This window comes from Selaginella moellendorffii, unplaced genomic scaffold (genome assembly GCF_000143415.4).
Source record: "Selaginella moellendorffii unplaced genomic scaffold, v1.0 SELMOscaffold_2, whole genome shotgun sequence".
Lineage (NCBI taxonomy): Eukaryota > Viridiplantae > Streptophyta > Lycopodiopsida > Selaginellales > Selaginellaceae > Selaginella > Selaginella moellendorffii.
This window is the reverse complement of record NW_003314263.1, coordinates 3,916,393-3,932,609: the sequence shown is the minus strand read 5'-3', so window position 1 is coordinate 3,932,609 and position 16,217 is coordinate 3,916,393. Positions and strand designations below refer to the sequence as shown.

Below are 16,217 nucleotides of genomic sequence, written 5' to 3'. Positions count from 1 at the left end.
GGGTAAAAGTTTTTGTAAGTGCTTTACTCAGTGTTTGTGCTTTTAAAATACTGGTTTTTTTAAGGCTCAATTACAATATAATATATGATAACAAAATAATTCAGATTAAAGAAAATTGTAGTAACGTTTTTAGTCAGTGTTTAATGTTAAATTTCTTTAATTATTGTTAAAGGCGAGCATAGAGGGTATTTATTTTGTAAAAACTTCAAGAATAGGAAAAGATGAGGCAATAGGGCCCTAAAATAATTGAGGAACTAATAGAGCAAATTCCATTGTCAAGAAGCAAAGGAAGATCAATCACAAGCTCCTTGACAAAGAAAAGTTGGCTATAAAGCCATGACAATGCAGCCTCTCTAAGTCTTCTTGTACAGAACTGTCACTTGAAGCCAAAACTCCTTACACATGTACAAAGTCTTTGCATTTCACTTTAGTTATTGCTTTAATGAGATAAAAATTCTTTAGAATGATATCACTATTGTAACACATTTTCTATCTAATTGAGTGATATATATACATATACATACTTACATACATATATGTCATATAAATCCTTATTCTGAATGGTATATATTTATATTATACATGTCCATCACATAGGCTATGATATAAAAATATATAACATAACTCAGTTGCAAGTACACTAAAAATTGAGCTATTATGCAAAATTAACAGCATCACATATGGTAAGTGAGTAATCTTAGTTTATTATAATAGTAATATAAACACTACTATAATTCTAGTGTATACACAAACAAATAGATATATAAATTAAATATACTATACAGAAATTTAATTATACAAAAATAGTGAGGATCAATGATCTGATTTTTTTTTTTAAAAAAAAAACTAAATCTGTGAGTGCTTGGAATCAAATCAAGTTAGATTTTATAGGAAAATAGTTTTAATCCTAGATAATAAGATAAATTCTTAAATTAGTCTGCCTCACGAATTTCTTCCATCCTCAAAAGCTACCTCGCAAGGTCGCAATGTTGGATAGGAAGGCTGAAAGATCCCTATTTCGCCAAGGAATGGTAGGAAGCTGCTGTCATATGCTCTACAGTCATAGAGGATATCCTATTTGGCAAAGGCAAAGACAGTGAGGGATGCAAGGTCTAACTTGGCGGGCCATCTCAACACATAGGTGGTGATTACCACATCTGTATGTGATGAGCTTGTAGCAAGCCCACCTCGGGGCGTGATGATAGATATGGGGATCCATGCCTATCAGATTGGGGCTCCCACTGTTCTTGGCAGCGGCCATTGCTCAAAGGCCTGCGACATCCTCCAGCTATAATCGTCTAATGTGAGATCAAGGCCAAGCTTTGCCGTCCATTTCTTGAGCTCAGCCCACCAGCCTCCATCTCGCTCGTTTTGGATGGATTGTATGATCCACTTGAAAAGGAAATAAAAGCTTTCATCTTTCGTTAGAGTCAAGGGCGAAGGTTCCTGGATCTCAGATGAAGACAATAAGAAAGATTCTAAGATCCGCAAACCACACAAGCCCTAAAAGGACGGGTAAGAATCATCCTTGCAATCGGACAAAAAAACTAACGACGCAAGTTGCAAACATTTCGAAGCCAAAGGTCCCATTTGATGAGGTAAATTATTGCTAGACATGAATGCTAGTAGTCACACACGCAACGCAATGCCCTAAATAAAAGATCTAAAGAACGCATCTAGTCTATCTTGTCAACACACACGATCCATGAATACACGGCACACATCAAAGGCAACGGTGTTTAGCGCACAGCCGTCGATCTTTGACATCCAACGGCGGAGATAGGCCCATCCTCGTCCGTCGATATTGTTGGCGGTCACGATCGACACCCATTTACGGCCTAGATTTACCCAGCGCCTTTTCTATCATATACAAAGCGCGGAGGTATCTCACGTTATTCTTGTTCCAGCGGCGTTCTCTCCATGGCGTCGTCCAATGCGCTGGTTCTATCGCTCCTCCTCGCCGCCCTGGCCGCGATCCTCCATGCCTGCGCTGCCGCTGCTACTTCTGCCGCTGGCGCCGACTTCTCCATCCTCGATCTTGGCTACGATCCGCAAGATTTGAGCTCGGAGGAGCGGCTGCAAGCGCTGTTCGATTCGTGGATGCTCCAGCACGGCAAATCCTACGCCGAGAACGCGCTATCGGGAGATTCGCAGGCCGGCGAGAAGGCGACGAGGTATGGGATCTTTAAGGACAATCTTAGGTTCATCCATGGCGAGAATGAGAAGAACCAGGGATATTTCCTGGGATTGAACGCGTTCGCCGACCTCACCAACGAGGAGTTCCGGGCGCAGCGTCACGGCGGCCGCTTTGACAGGTCGCGCGAGAGGACCTCGTACGAGGAATTCCGCTATGGCAGCGTCCAGCTCAAGGATTTGCCCGACTCTATCGACTGGAGAGAGAAGGGGGCAGTGGTCGGGGTTAAAGATCAAGGCTCATGCGGTATGTGACACATACTTCTATAGTCTTTCTTCCTTTTGTCCTTCGCTGCTGGTAAGTTTTAGAATAGCAGTAAGTCCGGAGTTCTTGGAAGGTTTACTCCCAGCGTAGTATTTCTAGAGAAGGAATCGTTTTCTTTGCTCTGATCTCTAACGGATTTTGTCTTGGTCGGTGATTCAATCCAGGGAGCTGCTGGGCTTTCTCGGCTGTGGCAGCGATTGAGGGCGTGAACAAGCTTGCCACCGGAGAGCTCGTTTCATTGTCGGAGCAAGAGCTGGTCGACTGTGACAAGGGAGAGGACGAGGGCTGCAATGGCGGTCTCATGGACTACGCGTTTGGGTTTGTGATCAAGAACGGTGGGCTGGACACCGAGGCCGATTATCCTTACAAGGGCTATGGCACCCGCTGCGACAGGAGCAAGGCAAGTGAAAAAACATAAGTACTTCCGTATCGACACTCTAAAGTACTTACAAGTCTCTTTCCGGATCCCACCAGATGAACGCCAAAGTTGTGACGATTGATGGCTACGAGGATGTTCCAGTGAACGATGAGACAGCGCTCTTGAAAGCCGTGGCTCATCAGCCCGTGAGCGTAGCCATCGACGCGGGTGGCTCGAGCATGCAGTTCTACAGATCGGTGAGTAAACTCTAAGCAAAGAGTTTCAATGGCTCGCGAGCTAAAAGTCGTGATTTGCAGGGAATTTTCACTGGGAGGTGTGGAACCGACCTCGACCACGGTGTGACCAACGTCGGCTACGGCAAGGAAGACGGCAAGGCTTACTGGATCATCAAAAACTCGTGGGGCTCGAACTGGGGAGAGAAAGGCTACATTAAAATGGCCAGGAACACGGGACTAGCAGCTGGGCTGTGTGGAATCAACATGGAGGCATCGTATCCGACTAAAACCGGCGCAAATCCTCCAAACCCAGGCCCGACTCCACCATCGCCAGTGCCGCCACCCAACGAGTGCGACGACTACTACACTTGCCCCGAGAGTAGCACTTGCTGCTGCCTGTTCAATTATGGCAAGTACTGCTTCGCGTGGGGATGCTGCCCTCTCCAGTCGGCCACTTGCTGCGACGATCACTACCACTGCTGCCCGTCCGACTTCCCGATCTGCAACTTAAAGGCCAACACTTGCCTCAGGGTAAGTTAGCTCGTTTGTTTTTTTGTTTGCATACCCGTTGTGGCTGATCGTTCGTTCGTTGTGATCTTCCGCAGAGCTCCAAGGATTTGCTTGGGACAAAGATGCTGGAACGCACCCCGGCGCGCTACACTGGAGGAGTGGACCGCAAATCCATGGCTTCGGCGTGAGACGGGAGCGTCACTGCCTGGCTGTACATAGTAATCCATCCTCACAGTGGACAATTTATTATTCCTGTAAATTGGTTCCTTTCCTTTGAATCGATCAAAAGACAATTAGCGTCGTGGTAGCAAAGATAGAATCCACAAAATCAGAAAATTTACAAACCAAAGGTCCACAAAATTGTGTAGTGCTGCCGCTCAACTCACAAATCTACCTGGAATAAATGCTGGAAAAAATCGAGAAGATTAGAACGCTTGAAAGAAAAATGTGAAGGAAAAAACAGACTTACCATCCTCTTTGAAAATGAAGCCGTGAACTTCTTGCTGTTCCTCCTCCTTGTCGACGTCTCCTCCTCCCCCAGTGATACGCATCTACACGGGACAGTGCGACAGAGATTTTACGCTGGGAAAATCCGAAAAAGCACACACCTTGACGATGCTCTTGCCCCGTTTGCTGTGAATTACGGGCTTGAATGTGCACTCCCGCATTGCAACTTGTTGCAAATCCTTTTGAAGATCTTCCATCCTCGTGGCGCGTCTTCCTTTCTCTTGGCAGAGGATTTTGTACCAATTAGTCGTGCCTCTGCCACACGTAGAAGTCAGTAGAGATTCATAAAAAGAATTTGAGATAGAACTTACTTGTATTTCCGTCTCTTGATTGCCAGCGCTCGAGAGTAAGGGCTCATTCTAAACCGGAAAGTAAAGGTCTTGAAAGGGTCATCGATCCTTCTTGTTTTGAGGACTAGATGAACACCTCTCCTCTTAGCTTTCTGTGCAAAGTACCAGGACGTGAGAGACAAGATAAAATATATATACGAGACTTACTCGAATCGGCATAAGCATTTGCACAAATCCCTCGTAATTTAGTGAAGTCACTGGATTGCCAGACTTTTTCATATCCTCGATGTCCTCAATAACATCATCCATTAAAGCCTCCGTCACAGCCGTTTCCAAGTTAACAATACCACTCTGGCACGACTCACATGTCAGCGACTAGCCAAGGCTGATTAAACAAAATGCCTACCTTATTGGTGTCGAGATAGTCAAATATCTGGCGAAAGCTTCGCTTTTCCAGCTCCTTTAGAATATCGATGGACCTGGGCAATACGTACTCCAGAGTTTTGATCTTGGTCTGGTGCAAGCTCTTTTCAAACTTGGCTTGCTTTTTGTGGTCAAGATCAAAATACATCTGGTACAAAAACTCCCCAATAGGAAGAAAAGACGCATTCCTCTGGAAACACGAACACAAAGTATTAGTATTTTCTCGCAAGAATGTAGCTCTACCTCAACTTGAGGCTTGCGCCCCGTGATAGGAGTGAAGAGCTCTTGTCCAGTTGAGGGATCAATCGGCTTGGAAAACTCGTCCAAAAGCTTCTGCTTTAAAAGATTTGTTCTTTCTGCATATTCCAGCAGCCTATCAAAAACAGATCTTCCCGGTTCTCGCTCATGCGTGTCCGGATGACTCCGTTGGCTTTTACTAATGCTAGGACGAAATGTTACTCTGGTTAAAAACAAAAAAGAATGTTAGTAATCAGTCTAACGGGGTAACCAAGACTCATACCCTTCCGGATACCATTGCGTGTACTCTGCTTGTCTCCTGCGTCGAATTTCGGCATCCCAAAATAATTGGTCGAAACGAGATCCCAGCTGCTGCTGTTGCAGCTTGTCCTCTCGATTATCTCTATCTGTCCGGAGTATCTCGTTTATACGGGGCTTAAATGTACATTCCATGAGTTGAGCTTCAAAGGCCTGGAGGACTAAGTTAGAAATGTAGGAAAACAAAGAGCTTGTTTCTTGTTAACAAGTTACCCTGTTATCGAGAGATTATTGCAACCAGTTCTGCGGAGTAACCTCATTACGCAGTTGCTGCAAGTGCTCTGCGTATCTATCCTCAAGAAGCCTCTTCCAAACGACCTTCTTGTTCTTCTGCTTCCGAGCCGTCTTACTGTTGCAAAACAGACATAAGCCGGGCTTATGAGCGGAAACAAAGTTTTCAAACCTTAATTCCGGCCTGAAAGTGAACCCGTTGAGCTCGTTCGCTTCGTCTTCCTGCTTTTTCTTCTGAATCTGGACTTTCCTCTCATGTTGCTTGTTCATGCCTTCTTGATACAGCAATTCGCCGTAGTTATGAAACTGCTTGGCGGCGGTCGATCTGACTCGCATGATCATTCTCGATCTCTAAAGAAAATAAAACAAAGAGAGAGGTCAAACAAAAGAAAGGAACGTTCTTGAACCTTTGACATGTGTGTCTTGTTCCTGTGCACCTTCTCAACGAACTGCTCGTGCAGGAGCCGGCGTCCATCTTCCATTTTCTGTTTGTGCCTTACAAAATCCATATGTAGACGCAAATACAAAGCTCTCTGCACAAAATGCCCAGTCAGAAACGTCACAAAACGGGACAGGAAAACCGGCACCTGTTTCTCCGTAAGCGGTCGTTGGCCTGTCTTCTTCCTTGGTTCCAAATGACAAAAAACGCTACTTTTTGCTCGGAATGTGTACGTATGTGCCAGCAGACGCTCGGACATTTTGCCTGCTGGTGGTGATTTAGTCTTGCCCGCAGCCTTGTTGGCCGCGGAGGTTTCATGAGTTCCCGGTTGTTTGCCGCTCGATTCACTCTTGCTTGCAGGAGCAGCTTCTCTTCTGGTCGGCCTCGCGGGCGCTGTTGCTGGCCTTTGGTTTTCCTTTCGCCAGCCATCGTCTTTGCTGCACAATGCTGACAAAGTTTACTTGGTTTCGAGCGAAAAGAACAAAGAAAAAAAGAGTTCCAGTACCTCAGGCGGATAATATTATCAACAATCAGCTCAGCTAGAGGAGCTTCAAATTGCTGAGGCAGTCCATGCTGATTAACGAAGCACTTCGCGACCATCTCAGCCGAATCGCCCTCCTTAACTTGAATGTGCTCCTCACGCCCATCTTGGATCTCGACAGTGAGAGAGAGGATCACCCTCTGCTTCTCTTGGTTATTGTTCGTCGACATTATACGTCCCTGGAGTGGAGCGCGCAAAGAATGAGATCTTTCTCGCCAACCAAAACAAATAATACACACCTGGAGAGACTATCGGACGGATCATCAAACGCAATATCACATAATCTCATGCTGCGCGCCCCGGCAGGTTCCTCCATTCCACACAAAAACCTAGAATCTATCCAGCATTTCCTCCCACCTACTGCTAATCTCCAGACTGGATCATCGCTGCGACGCCGCGAACGCAACCGACCATCGATAATCCGCGCGCTCCAATGACGCTTTCTCCTCCGCCTGGTAGATCGCGCGGATTGAAGAACCCTAAGAATGGAGGGAAGAAGAAGTTACTTGGATATGGAAATGGAGGAACAGTGGATTAATCCCAAAAACACCCAGTTTTACATTTATACCGGGACTTCAGGCGCCATGTGAAGATTCGCTTTTCCAACGGTTGGGCATATTCGTTCCGCTCGGCGAATATGCTTGATTCAAGTGAATCGCAAATCCCTAATTATTTGGGGCGAGGCCTCACCGTTCGCGTCTCGCGCTTGGCGCTCTCGGGACGATCGAAATCTTGCTGCTGCGGGATGGAAGGTAATCAATCCAATTTTTCTTGTGACGATCGCAGCTCTGATCTATAATATTTCCAGGGCAAGATGCTCTCGCCAGTGATCTTGCTCTTCGATCCAGCAAGCTCTCGCCGTTCTCACAGGGATTGTGGCACTGGGTCGTCTCAGGGCTCCATCTCTTCTTCCTCGCCGCTGTTGCGCTAGGGTTTGTGGTGTCGATCAAGACCGGCACCGGGATCTTTGGCAGCCATCCCGTTCCTCGCCAATGGCTTGCTTCCTTCCTCGCCATTCTCATCGGCATCGCACACTGGAGCATTCTCGGCGGATTGCTCCAAGAACAGGGGGCTCCCAGACACGATATTGCGGCATCGATCGTCCAAGGCGTGGCGTGGATCGTCCTCTCCTTCACAGCATTCATGAAGCCAAGCCGCGGGCCACTGATCGCAGTGCTACGCAGCTGGTGGAGCGTGAACTTCATCCTGGGGACATTCATAGCCGTGTATGCTGGGCACGCCATCGTCCGCCATAACTCGAGCTCCCAGACGCTAGTGGCGCTAGCGAGCTGGCCAGTCTGCTGCGTGCTACTCTCCTTCTCCGGCACTCTCAATGATGGCTTTGAGTGTCCATCGTCCGCAACGCTCTCGGAGCCATTTCTAGCGTCCAGCAGCAGCTCCGCGCGCGACACCGAGAATCTCTACCGCGTCCACTGCTCGACGTATGAGTCCGCCGGGTGCTTGAGCCGGGTGTGCTTCACTTGGCTCAATCCTCTCTTCTCGCTGGGCAACAACAGGCCTCTCAAGCCAAGCGACATTCCAAATCTCGGACAGGAGGACAAGGCCGAGGCTAGCTACAACCTCTTCGCGAAGGTGTGGAGCCAGGAGAAACTCAAGCATCCACAGATGAAACCATCGCTTCGACGGGTCTTGACGACGTGTTTCTGGAGGAGGTTGGCCTGGAATGGCTTCTACGCGTTGTTCAAGAGCGCCATGCTCTCGGCCGGGCCGCTTGTCATGAAGGTTTTCATCGACTATGCACAGGGAAAGATCTACTTCAAGTACGAGGGGTACGTTCTAGTCTTGGCACTGCTCGTCGCAAAGTTGGCGGAATCGGTGGCACAGCGGCTCTGGTATTTTGGAAGCCGGAGGATTGGAATGCATGTCCGCTCGGCGCTGATCGGGGCTATATACCAGAAGGAGCTCAGGCTGTCGAGCATTGGCAGGGATGCTCACGCTGGAGGGGAGGTTGTGAGTTACATGGCAGTGGATGCTTACAGGATTGGGGAGTTTCCATTCTGGTTCCATCTGCTGTGGTCGACGCCATTGCAGATCATCTTCGCCTTGATCATTCTGTTCTACTCCATGGGATTGGCCACCGTTGCTGGAATTGTGATCCTTATTCTGACAATGGTGATCAACGCACCGATGGCTAGCCTGCAGCAGAAGTATCAGAACGAGCTTATGGAGGCCCAAGACGAGCGTTTGAGAGCAACGTCGGAGGTTTTACGGCACATGAAAATTGTCAAGCTGCAAGCTTGGGAGGAAAAGTTCCGGAGTATGATAGACAAGCTTCGTGAGGTGGAGATAAACGGGCTCTCGGCGCTTCAGTACCGGAAAACTTACAATGCTCTCGTCTTCTGGCTGTCACCAATACTGGTTTCTACGGCAACTTTCGCTGCTCGATACATGCTCGGGAAGCCGCTGACTGCCAACAACATATTCACGGCTCTTGCTACTTTCCGGATAATTCAGGAACCAATCCGTGCGGTCCCGGATGTTGTCGCCATACTGGTCCAGGTGAGAGTCTCACTAGCTCGCATTGAGAAGTTTCTACAAGATGACGAGCTGGACACGCATGCAGTAATCCGGGGTACGCGATCAACAACAGAGCATGCGATTCAAATGACGAAAGCATTGCTCTCTTGGAATGGAAGTGCGGGAGACGCGACGCTAAGGAATATCAACTTGACTGTTAAGCATGGCGGGCGTGTTGCAATCTGCGGCGAAGTTGGATCTGGCAAGTCCACATTCATCTGTGCCATCCTCGGAGAGACTCCAAAGCTTGCCGGGATTGTAAGTGCTTGTCCTTTCGATGGAGTTTTACTCATGTATTCTTTCGCAGGTTCAAGTTTGCGGTACCGTGGCATATGTACCTCAGATTGCGTGGATCCAGAGTGGAACCATCCGGGAAAACATCTTGTTTGGTTTGCCTATGGATGAGCAACGGTACAGAAGGACTCTCAAAGCATGTGCGTTGGACAGAGACTTGGAAAACTTCACCTTTAGAGATCTGACTGAGATAGGAGAGCGGGGGATTAATATCAGTGGTGGTCAGAAGCAGCGGATTCAACTAGCTCGTGCTGTTTATCAGGATGCTGACATTTACCTCCTTGACGATCCATTCAGCGCCGTGGATGCTCATACCTGTTCTGCACTGTTCAAGGTTTGCTCCTTGTTCTTCTTCAGCCTCTCACAGTTTACATGTTTCTCTGCAGAACTGCATAACAGGCCTTCTCGCAAAGAAAACGGTTGTGCTTGTTACTCATCAAGTGGAGTTTCTTCCTGCTTTTGATACGATCTTGGTACGTTAATATTTGTCTTTTGTAGCACTCCCAGACATGATCCATTTTGTTGAACAGCTGCTAAAAGATGGCGAGATATGCCAAGCTGGGAAATTCAACGAGCTCTTGCAACCGGGCAGTGCCTTTGAAGAGCTCGTCAACGCACACAACGAGGTGATGGGAATTATGAAACATGGATCCGGGCAGAAGTCGTCCGGCACTCCTCCTGGCAGTTCCGCTATTCTTCTGAGAAAGCTCAGCAGCGCAAAGTCCTTAAAGGATTCCTACGTGCTGGATGAAGTAGTGCCAGACCAGTTGACGAAAGAGGAAGAGAGGGAAACAGGAGATTCCGGGGCAAAGCCATATCTGGATTATTTGGGCCAGGCTCGGGGATTTTTGTACTGCTCGTTGGCGGCATTATCCCACATCGTCTTTGCAGTGGGGCAGCTTTCTTCAAACTGGTGGCTAGCAGCAGAGGTAGGAAACAAGGCTGTTGGCACGGGAAAACTGATTGGAGTTTACGCAGCCATTGGCTTGAGCACCGTCTCGTTCCTCTTTCTCCGCTCAGTTTTCATCGTCATCATGGGAATCGGAGTTTCGAAGTCATTCTTTTCTGGACTGAAAAATTCGTTGTTTCAAGCTCCTATGGCATTTTTCGACTCGACTCCCAGTGGCAGAATCCTTAGCCGGGTTAGTCATCTGGGATCATTCCTTTAAGCACACGGTGATCTTTAAACTCAACAGGTTTGCTTCATTGTGGATAAGTTTCTATCGCTAATTCAACTTTCCGTTGTTCTTTTATCTCATTCACAGGTCTCGGTGGACATGAGCATTGTGGACGTTGATTTTCCCTTTAGCCTTTGCTATTGCATTGCTGCCACGGTAAACGCTTTGAGCAACTTAGCGGTTACGGCGTCAGTAACATGGCAGCTTCTCGTGATTATCATTCCTATGCTTTACTTGAACAGAGTACTACAGGTATTCTTTCCATCCTTTTTCTTATCAGCTTTGTGCTTTGACATATGCAACCATTTCAGACGTACTACATGGCATCGGCAAGAGAGCTTAACAGGATTAATGGAATCACGAAGTCCCCAATCCTCAACTATTTCGGAGAAGCTATCACCGGTGCTGGTACCATCCGAGCATTTCAGAGACAGGAGCAGTTTATGAGAAAGATTTTGAGCCTTGTAGATGGCAACTGTGGGCCTTTTTTTTACAGCTTTGCTGCCAACGAATGGCTGGTTTTGCGTTTGGAAGCGCTGTGTACAGCAGTGGTTTGCTCTTCGGCACTTATCATGGTTTTACTTCCACCTGGGAAGATTGATCCTGGTACTGTATCATTTCATCTTATCTTGCCCAATATGTTCTAATCGGGTATGTGTTGAACAGGCTTCGTGGGACTTGCTATCTCCTATGGTTTGTCTCTCAATGTCTCGCTCGTATTCAGCATACAACATCAGTGTACCTTATCCAACTACAGTGTATCGGTTGAAAGAATCAAGCAGTATCTTAGCATTCCATCTGAAGCTCCTGCGACGATTGAAGGATCGAGACCCCCGGCACTGTGGCCAGCGAGGGGCAGAGTGGAACTAAAAGATCTAGAAGTAAGAAGTTCTGATGTGATTTTTCTCAAGATAAAAGCATTCTTTTACAGATATCATATAGGCCTGATTGTCCGCTTGTTCTTCGAGGTATCACATGTACCTTTGAGGGAGGACAAAAAGTTGGCGTGGTTGGGAGGTCTGGGAGCGGAAAGACCACCCTTATCACAGCTTTGTTTCGCATTGCCGAGCCGGTTGACGGCCAAATAGCGATCGATGGAATCGACATCAGCACCATTGGCTTGCGAGATTTGAGGTCCAGGCTAAGCATAATTCCGCAGGAGCCAACGCTGTTTCGAGGAACCGTGCGTTTTAATCTGGATCCGGAAGGTCTCTACACTGACTTACAAATCTGGGAGGTAAAATTTCTATCCGTTTGTCAAATTAAGAACGTTCGTGTAGGCTCTGGACAAATGCCACCTTGGAGAGAGTGTACGAGAGAAAGCAGAGCATTTGGATGCCCCAGGTGAGATTTTTTGTTTCTACTGGCTTCATATCTGGTGTAACCATTCGTTTCACCAGTTGGTGACGATGGCGAGAACTGGAGTGTTGGTCAGAGGCAGCTTTTTTGTCTCGGAAGAGTCCTCCTCAAGAACAGTCGCATTCTCATTCTAGACGAGGCCACGGCATCCATAGATAACGCCACAGACGCTGTTCTCCAGAAGTTGTTACGGGAGGAATTCGCAGTGTGTACTGTGATCACCGTTGCTCACCGGATCCCAACCGTGGTAGACAGTGACATGGTTTTGGCGCTCAGCGACGGTGAGAGCTCTTATATTTTTCTCATTTTCATTTGGAACGATCGATCAGCGTCTCTGCTTTTGCAGGCATCCTCGCGGAATTCGACCAGCCACTCAAGCTCCTGGAGAACAAAACCTCGCTCTTTGCAAAACTCGTCGCAGAGTACTGGTCGAATTCTTCGCCGGGCGGACTGGAGCGAAAGCCATCGAGAAGCGTCTCCTTTAACAAATAATTCAAGAGCTTCCAAAGGGGAAGCGCTGATCATCGTATCATATCGACACCATCTTCCACTGGGTAAGCATTTCCATTTTAACTTCTTGTCCGCAAGGAGGCCGAGCTGATCGTCAAGCTCGGGCCGATCGACGACTTGGACGAACTCACGGTGTTGTAGAGCATGACGAGCGCGGGGCCAACTGCAGTGTCCGGTCGCACGCCAGCATCGCGAGGTCCACATCGCTGTGGTTCCAGCAAGCGCTGAGCAGCGCCGCCTCCATGGCCGCCGCCACAGCTCCACCTTTACTCCGCAAGAAACTCTTGAGCCGCTCCATCCGTCCCGCCCGGCCCAGAGCATCGATCATGCAGCTGTAGTGCTGGGCGATTGGCCTCACGCCATAGTCCCTGAGCATCGACACGGAGCAGCCATGGGCCTCGTCGATCGACCCCGAGTGGCTGCAAGCTGCGAGCGCGGTGGAGAGAGTGATCTCGTCGGCCTTGCAACCCTCTTGCTGCATTCTCCAGAGTGCCGCTGTCTTTTACTATCGGTTTCCGCGGACAGGATCCATCGCCACGTTGAGGAAGCTCGTGAAGTTGATCGCGTCGAGATTACCCGCGGACTGCAATTGTCCAGAGTCTGAAATGGCTTGGTCGATTCTGGGGTGGAAACGCTTTGGAAGCGATCATGTTGGAGATCGATTCGGCCAGTAGGATCCTCCAAATCTCTGGCCTCGCAGCCCCTGGATGTCGTCCACGTGGATTCCAAATCTTCCTTTGCATCTAAATCTAATGAGAGGTGCTGCAACTATATTTTATTATCTCCTAGTGTTCATGGCTTTGTGGTTATAGCATGCACGCTGTAATGTTCTGTTGTGTAGGGTTGCTGGGTTCGATTCCCATCCGCCTCAACTTTCAATTAAGAACAGTACGGTCTTAGGGTCGCCCCCTAAACATGAATACTATTTTATTATTTTATTTAATTTCTCACCAAAAATCAAAATCTCAAAAAAATCAAAATTTTCTCAAAATCTCACCAAAGATTAACTGTGTTGAGTTTCTGGGTCGAAATGCCCATGCAGTGCAAATGCCGAGAGGATGGAGTTCCAGCAAACAATCCCACGGCCAGTGGAGCTCGCGAAGATCTGCCACGCATCCCCCAGGTTGCCACTCTTGCCAAACATGCTCATCAGGCTTGTCGCCACCAGTGCGTCGGAGCCATCGCCTGGGTGGTGGCGCCGCTGCCAAGAAAGCGCCTCAAGCATCACAAAGAATTGGAGTTTTTCCTTCTAAACTTGTTGGCTTGCTTTCCAAGGGATTTGAGGTTGAAAAAAAAGTTGACCTGGACAAGTCTTGTTTGAGAGGAGGTCAAGCTACTCTGTCAAGCAACTCAAGGTTGGAGAAAAAATGCTTTAAATTCCATTTGTATTATTTGATTTTTATATGAAACATAAAGAAATAGAGGATAATCACATATTACTGGTTGAGTTACCTGCATTATTTACACTAATCCACCTATCATGCTTCCTGTTTGTAAGTTATAAATAATAGTGTCTCCAGCATTAGTAACAACTAAGACTGATATCACTGTGCAAAAAGGTTGGGGTGTGCATTATTCATTACTGTCCCAAATGAATATATCCTTATCAATTATGATTTTTAAATTTCCATCAGGCTGTAAATGTAGGTAGCAATCAGAATAATAATAAAATTTATTTTTTTCTAATACGATATGGTTTTATATGATAAGTTGCATATAACAACCTAGGTGGTTCTAAAAGAGAGATTGGATCTATTTTATTACTTGGAAATGGTATATTTTCACAAAATAGAAGATTTCAATTGACATTAGATACACAATATTTAAAGAGAAAATCCAACATGCTATAGTATCTGTAGGTTTTACATCAACTCTTTTAGATGTACTAACAAATAATAAAGATCTATTTGGAATTTCAAAGAATAATCAATAGCAAAATTAAGATACTGTACTCTCATACTACCAGCATAAAATAAAGAGTTAGTATCTTGCCCATCTCCTGCATTCGTAATTATTAAATCATGTAAAGCTCTAAATCTTCTCTTATGACTTGTCCCAAATCCTTGGGAGGTATAATTAGGGTCAGTAAATATTCTGTGTTATAACCTGAAACATTGATAATTCTAAATTAAGTGTATATTGTTTAAGTCCCTTGAGTTCTTGCCTGAGAAAAAGTATCATCTATATATATATTATTTAAGTATTCTGTGAGTTCTTACAAAGTCTTCTAATGATAAATAATTACATTATGTTTTCTTTATAATAGTTGGCTGAGAAAATGCTAATGGTGGGTAAAATTTGGGATAGAATAAAAAAATTTTAAACATGATATATTTTTGACTTGTTATAAAATTCAAATATTTATATAATACCCCATTTTAGTTTAATATATTCTAAAATAAAAAATTAAATATGGAAAAAACTTAAAAATAATAAAAAATATTAAACTTTTTTATGTAACTTGCAAGCTGCTCTCTTAGCTGCACAATATATAATAACTATTGCTATATTCTTTTACAAACTAGAGTTTCCGTCATAAGAATTTTCTTTTGAGTTTATTTTTGATACATTTATGATATTCCATTAAGGTCTCTACAAATATAACTTTATCATATTGATAAAATAAAAGTATATTCTCAACTTATACTTTCTAATGCACTTTGCGATTATGAGGTTGTTTCATATCTTCTTTACTTCTATTCGGACCTCATGTAGGCCTTCAAGGATAAACACTTAGTGCTTTAGAATGAAGTGTGAGTACAAATAGAGTTTCTCTTATTTCTCTATACCTTACAAAGATTTATGGTAGCTATTGTATATTAACTATACATTACAATTAGTAAAGATAAATTACTCCACAATAAAAGAGTGTTTAATAGCAATTTAGGGTTTTGAAAAACTTCACATGGTCTTTCAACATTGTTAGAGGGAAATTATGTTATTGTCACTTCATTATTAAAGCGGAAGAACTTAATTAGTTATATTGCTTAATGGTCTTTAAAGCTTGTGATATAGAACTTTAAGATTGTTAATTGCTTAAAAAGTTTCATGATTGACATTGATGCTTTTTATCAATTTTTTCTCCCTTTTTCCTTTTTATATTCTTGAGATGTCTATTGTTCTAGCACTATTGGATTTTATAGATAAAGATTTTATACCTTTAGCAATTATTATGGTTAATATTCAGTGTCCATAAAGAACAATGCTAAATATACCTCTCTATATGAAGTTTGTGAAGCTTAAAAAGTTGAGTTGTGAATTTGAAAGCTTCATAATGAGTTTAAAAATTTTATATCACTTGTTGATGACTTGGCATTTTGATATTTACATTTTCAATATTACCTTAAAAACAACTTCTTTTTACTTTGTAGAACTGATTTTGATAACTATATGCCATTGGTGGTGCCTTCAATTTTTATTCCACCTTTTCTCTACACTTACTATAAATCTAGGGTTATTTCTATATTCATAATGTTTATAAATTATAAAAAAATTTAAAATTTTTTAAACACCTCCTCATTCAATTAGATTGATCTTAATAATTTATAAAGTTTCTATAAATTTTAAAATAAATAAGTAAATCAAGTATAAAGCATAGAGAGCTGTAAAAACCTTAAAAATCTCCAAATAGAGCTGCAAGGACCTCAATTGCAGCAAGCCTCCAGCTCCTAGACTGATGAAAGCAATAGCAATGACAAGTCTACCGAATAATGCTGAGACAAGAACTATGAGTCTAGCACCTACACTATAGCTAATGAGCAGAAGTGGATATGCCTCCACAACTCAACAT

At 44.9% G+C, this 16,217-nt stretch overlaps 3 protein-coding genes across 4 annotated transcripts; 2 read left to right on the top strand and 1 right to left on the bottom strand.

The window, feature by feature from the left end:
- Positions 1–1,873: 1,873 nt before the first annotated feature.
- On the top strand, positions 1,874–3,874 carry LOC9661606 (low-temperature-induced cysteine proteinase). Its single transcript, XM_002963067.2, has 5 exons — positions 1,874–2,440; positions 2,623–2,858; positions 2,933–3,073; positions 3,134–3,583; positions 3,658–3,874. Exons 1-5 carry the CDS (start codon positions 1,921–1,923, stop codon positions 3,748–3,750), a joined length of 1,440 nt encoding a protein of 479 aa, XP_002963113.1. The 5' UTR covers positions 1,874–1,920; the 3' UTR covers positions 3,751–3,874.
- Positions 3,865–7,044, bottom strand: LOC9643323. Of its 2 annotated transcripts, XM_024659041.1 has the most exons (9): positions 5,551–5,664; positions 5,303–5,490; positions 5,026–5,242; positions 4,766–4,972; positions 4,567–4,710; positions 4,381–4,511; positions 4,171–4,324; positions 4,032–4,113; positions 3,865–3,968 (listed from the first exon to the last, which is right to left on the bottom strand). In XM_024659041.1, the coding sequence occupies exons 2-9, from the start codon at positions 5,470–5,472 to the stop codon at positions 3,940–3,942; spliced, it is 1,134 nt and encodes a 377-aa protein (XP_024514809.1). In that variant the 5' UTR covers positions 5,473–5,490; positions 5,551–5,664; the 3' UTR covers positions 3,865–3,939. The 2 variants fall into 2 exon arrangements, with proteins under 2 accessions (XP_024514809.1, XP_024514814.1); XM_024659046.1 differs by lacking the exons at positions 3,865–3,968; positions 4,032–4,113; positions 4,171–4,324; ... (2 more) ...; positions 4,766–4,972; positions 5,026–5,242 and adding exons at positions 5,741–5,919; positions 5,976–6,101; positions 6,156–6,444; positions 6,513–6,727; positions 6,788–7,044 and having other exon boundaries at positions 5,377–5,490; positions 5,551–5,686.
- Positions 7,045–7,239: 195 nt separating this feature from the next.
- Positions 7,240–12,429, top strand: LOC9643322 (ABC transporter C family member 10). The gene is made up of 12 exons (XM_002963066.2): positions 7,240–7,300; positions 7,357–9,344; positions 9,394–9,714; positions 9,767–9,853; positions 9,911–10,522; positions 10,646–10,810; positions 10,870–11,164; positions 11,225–11,439; positions 11,490–11,795; positions 11,839–11,902; positions 11,959–12,198; positions 12,264–12,429. Exons 1-12 carry the CDS (start codon positions 7,294–7,296, stop codon positions 12,407–12,409), a joined length of 4,446 nt encoding a protein of 1,481 aa, XP_002963112.2. The 5' UTR covers positions 7,240–7,293; the 3' UTR covers positions 12,410–12,429.
- Positions 12,430–16,217: the final 3,788 nt, after the last annotated feature.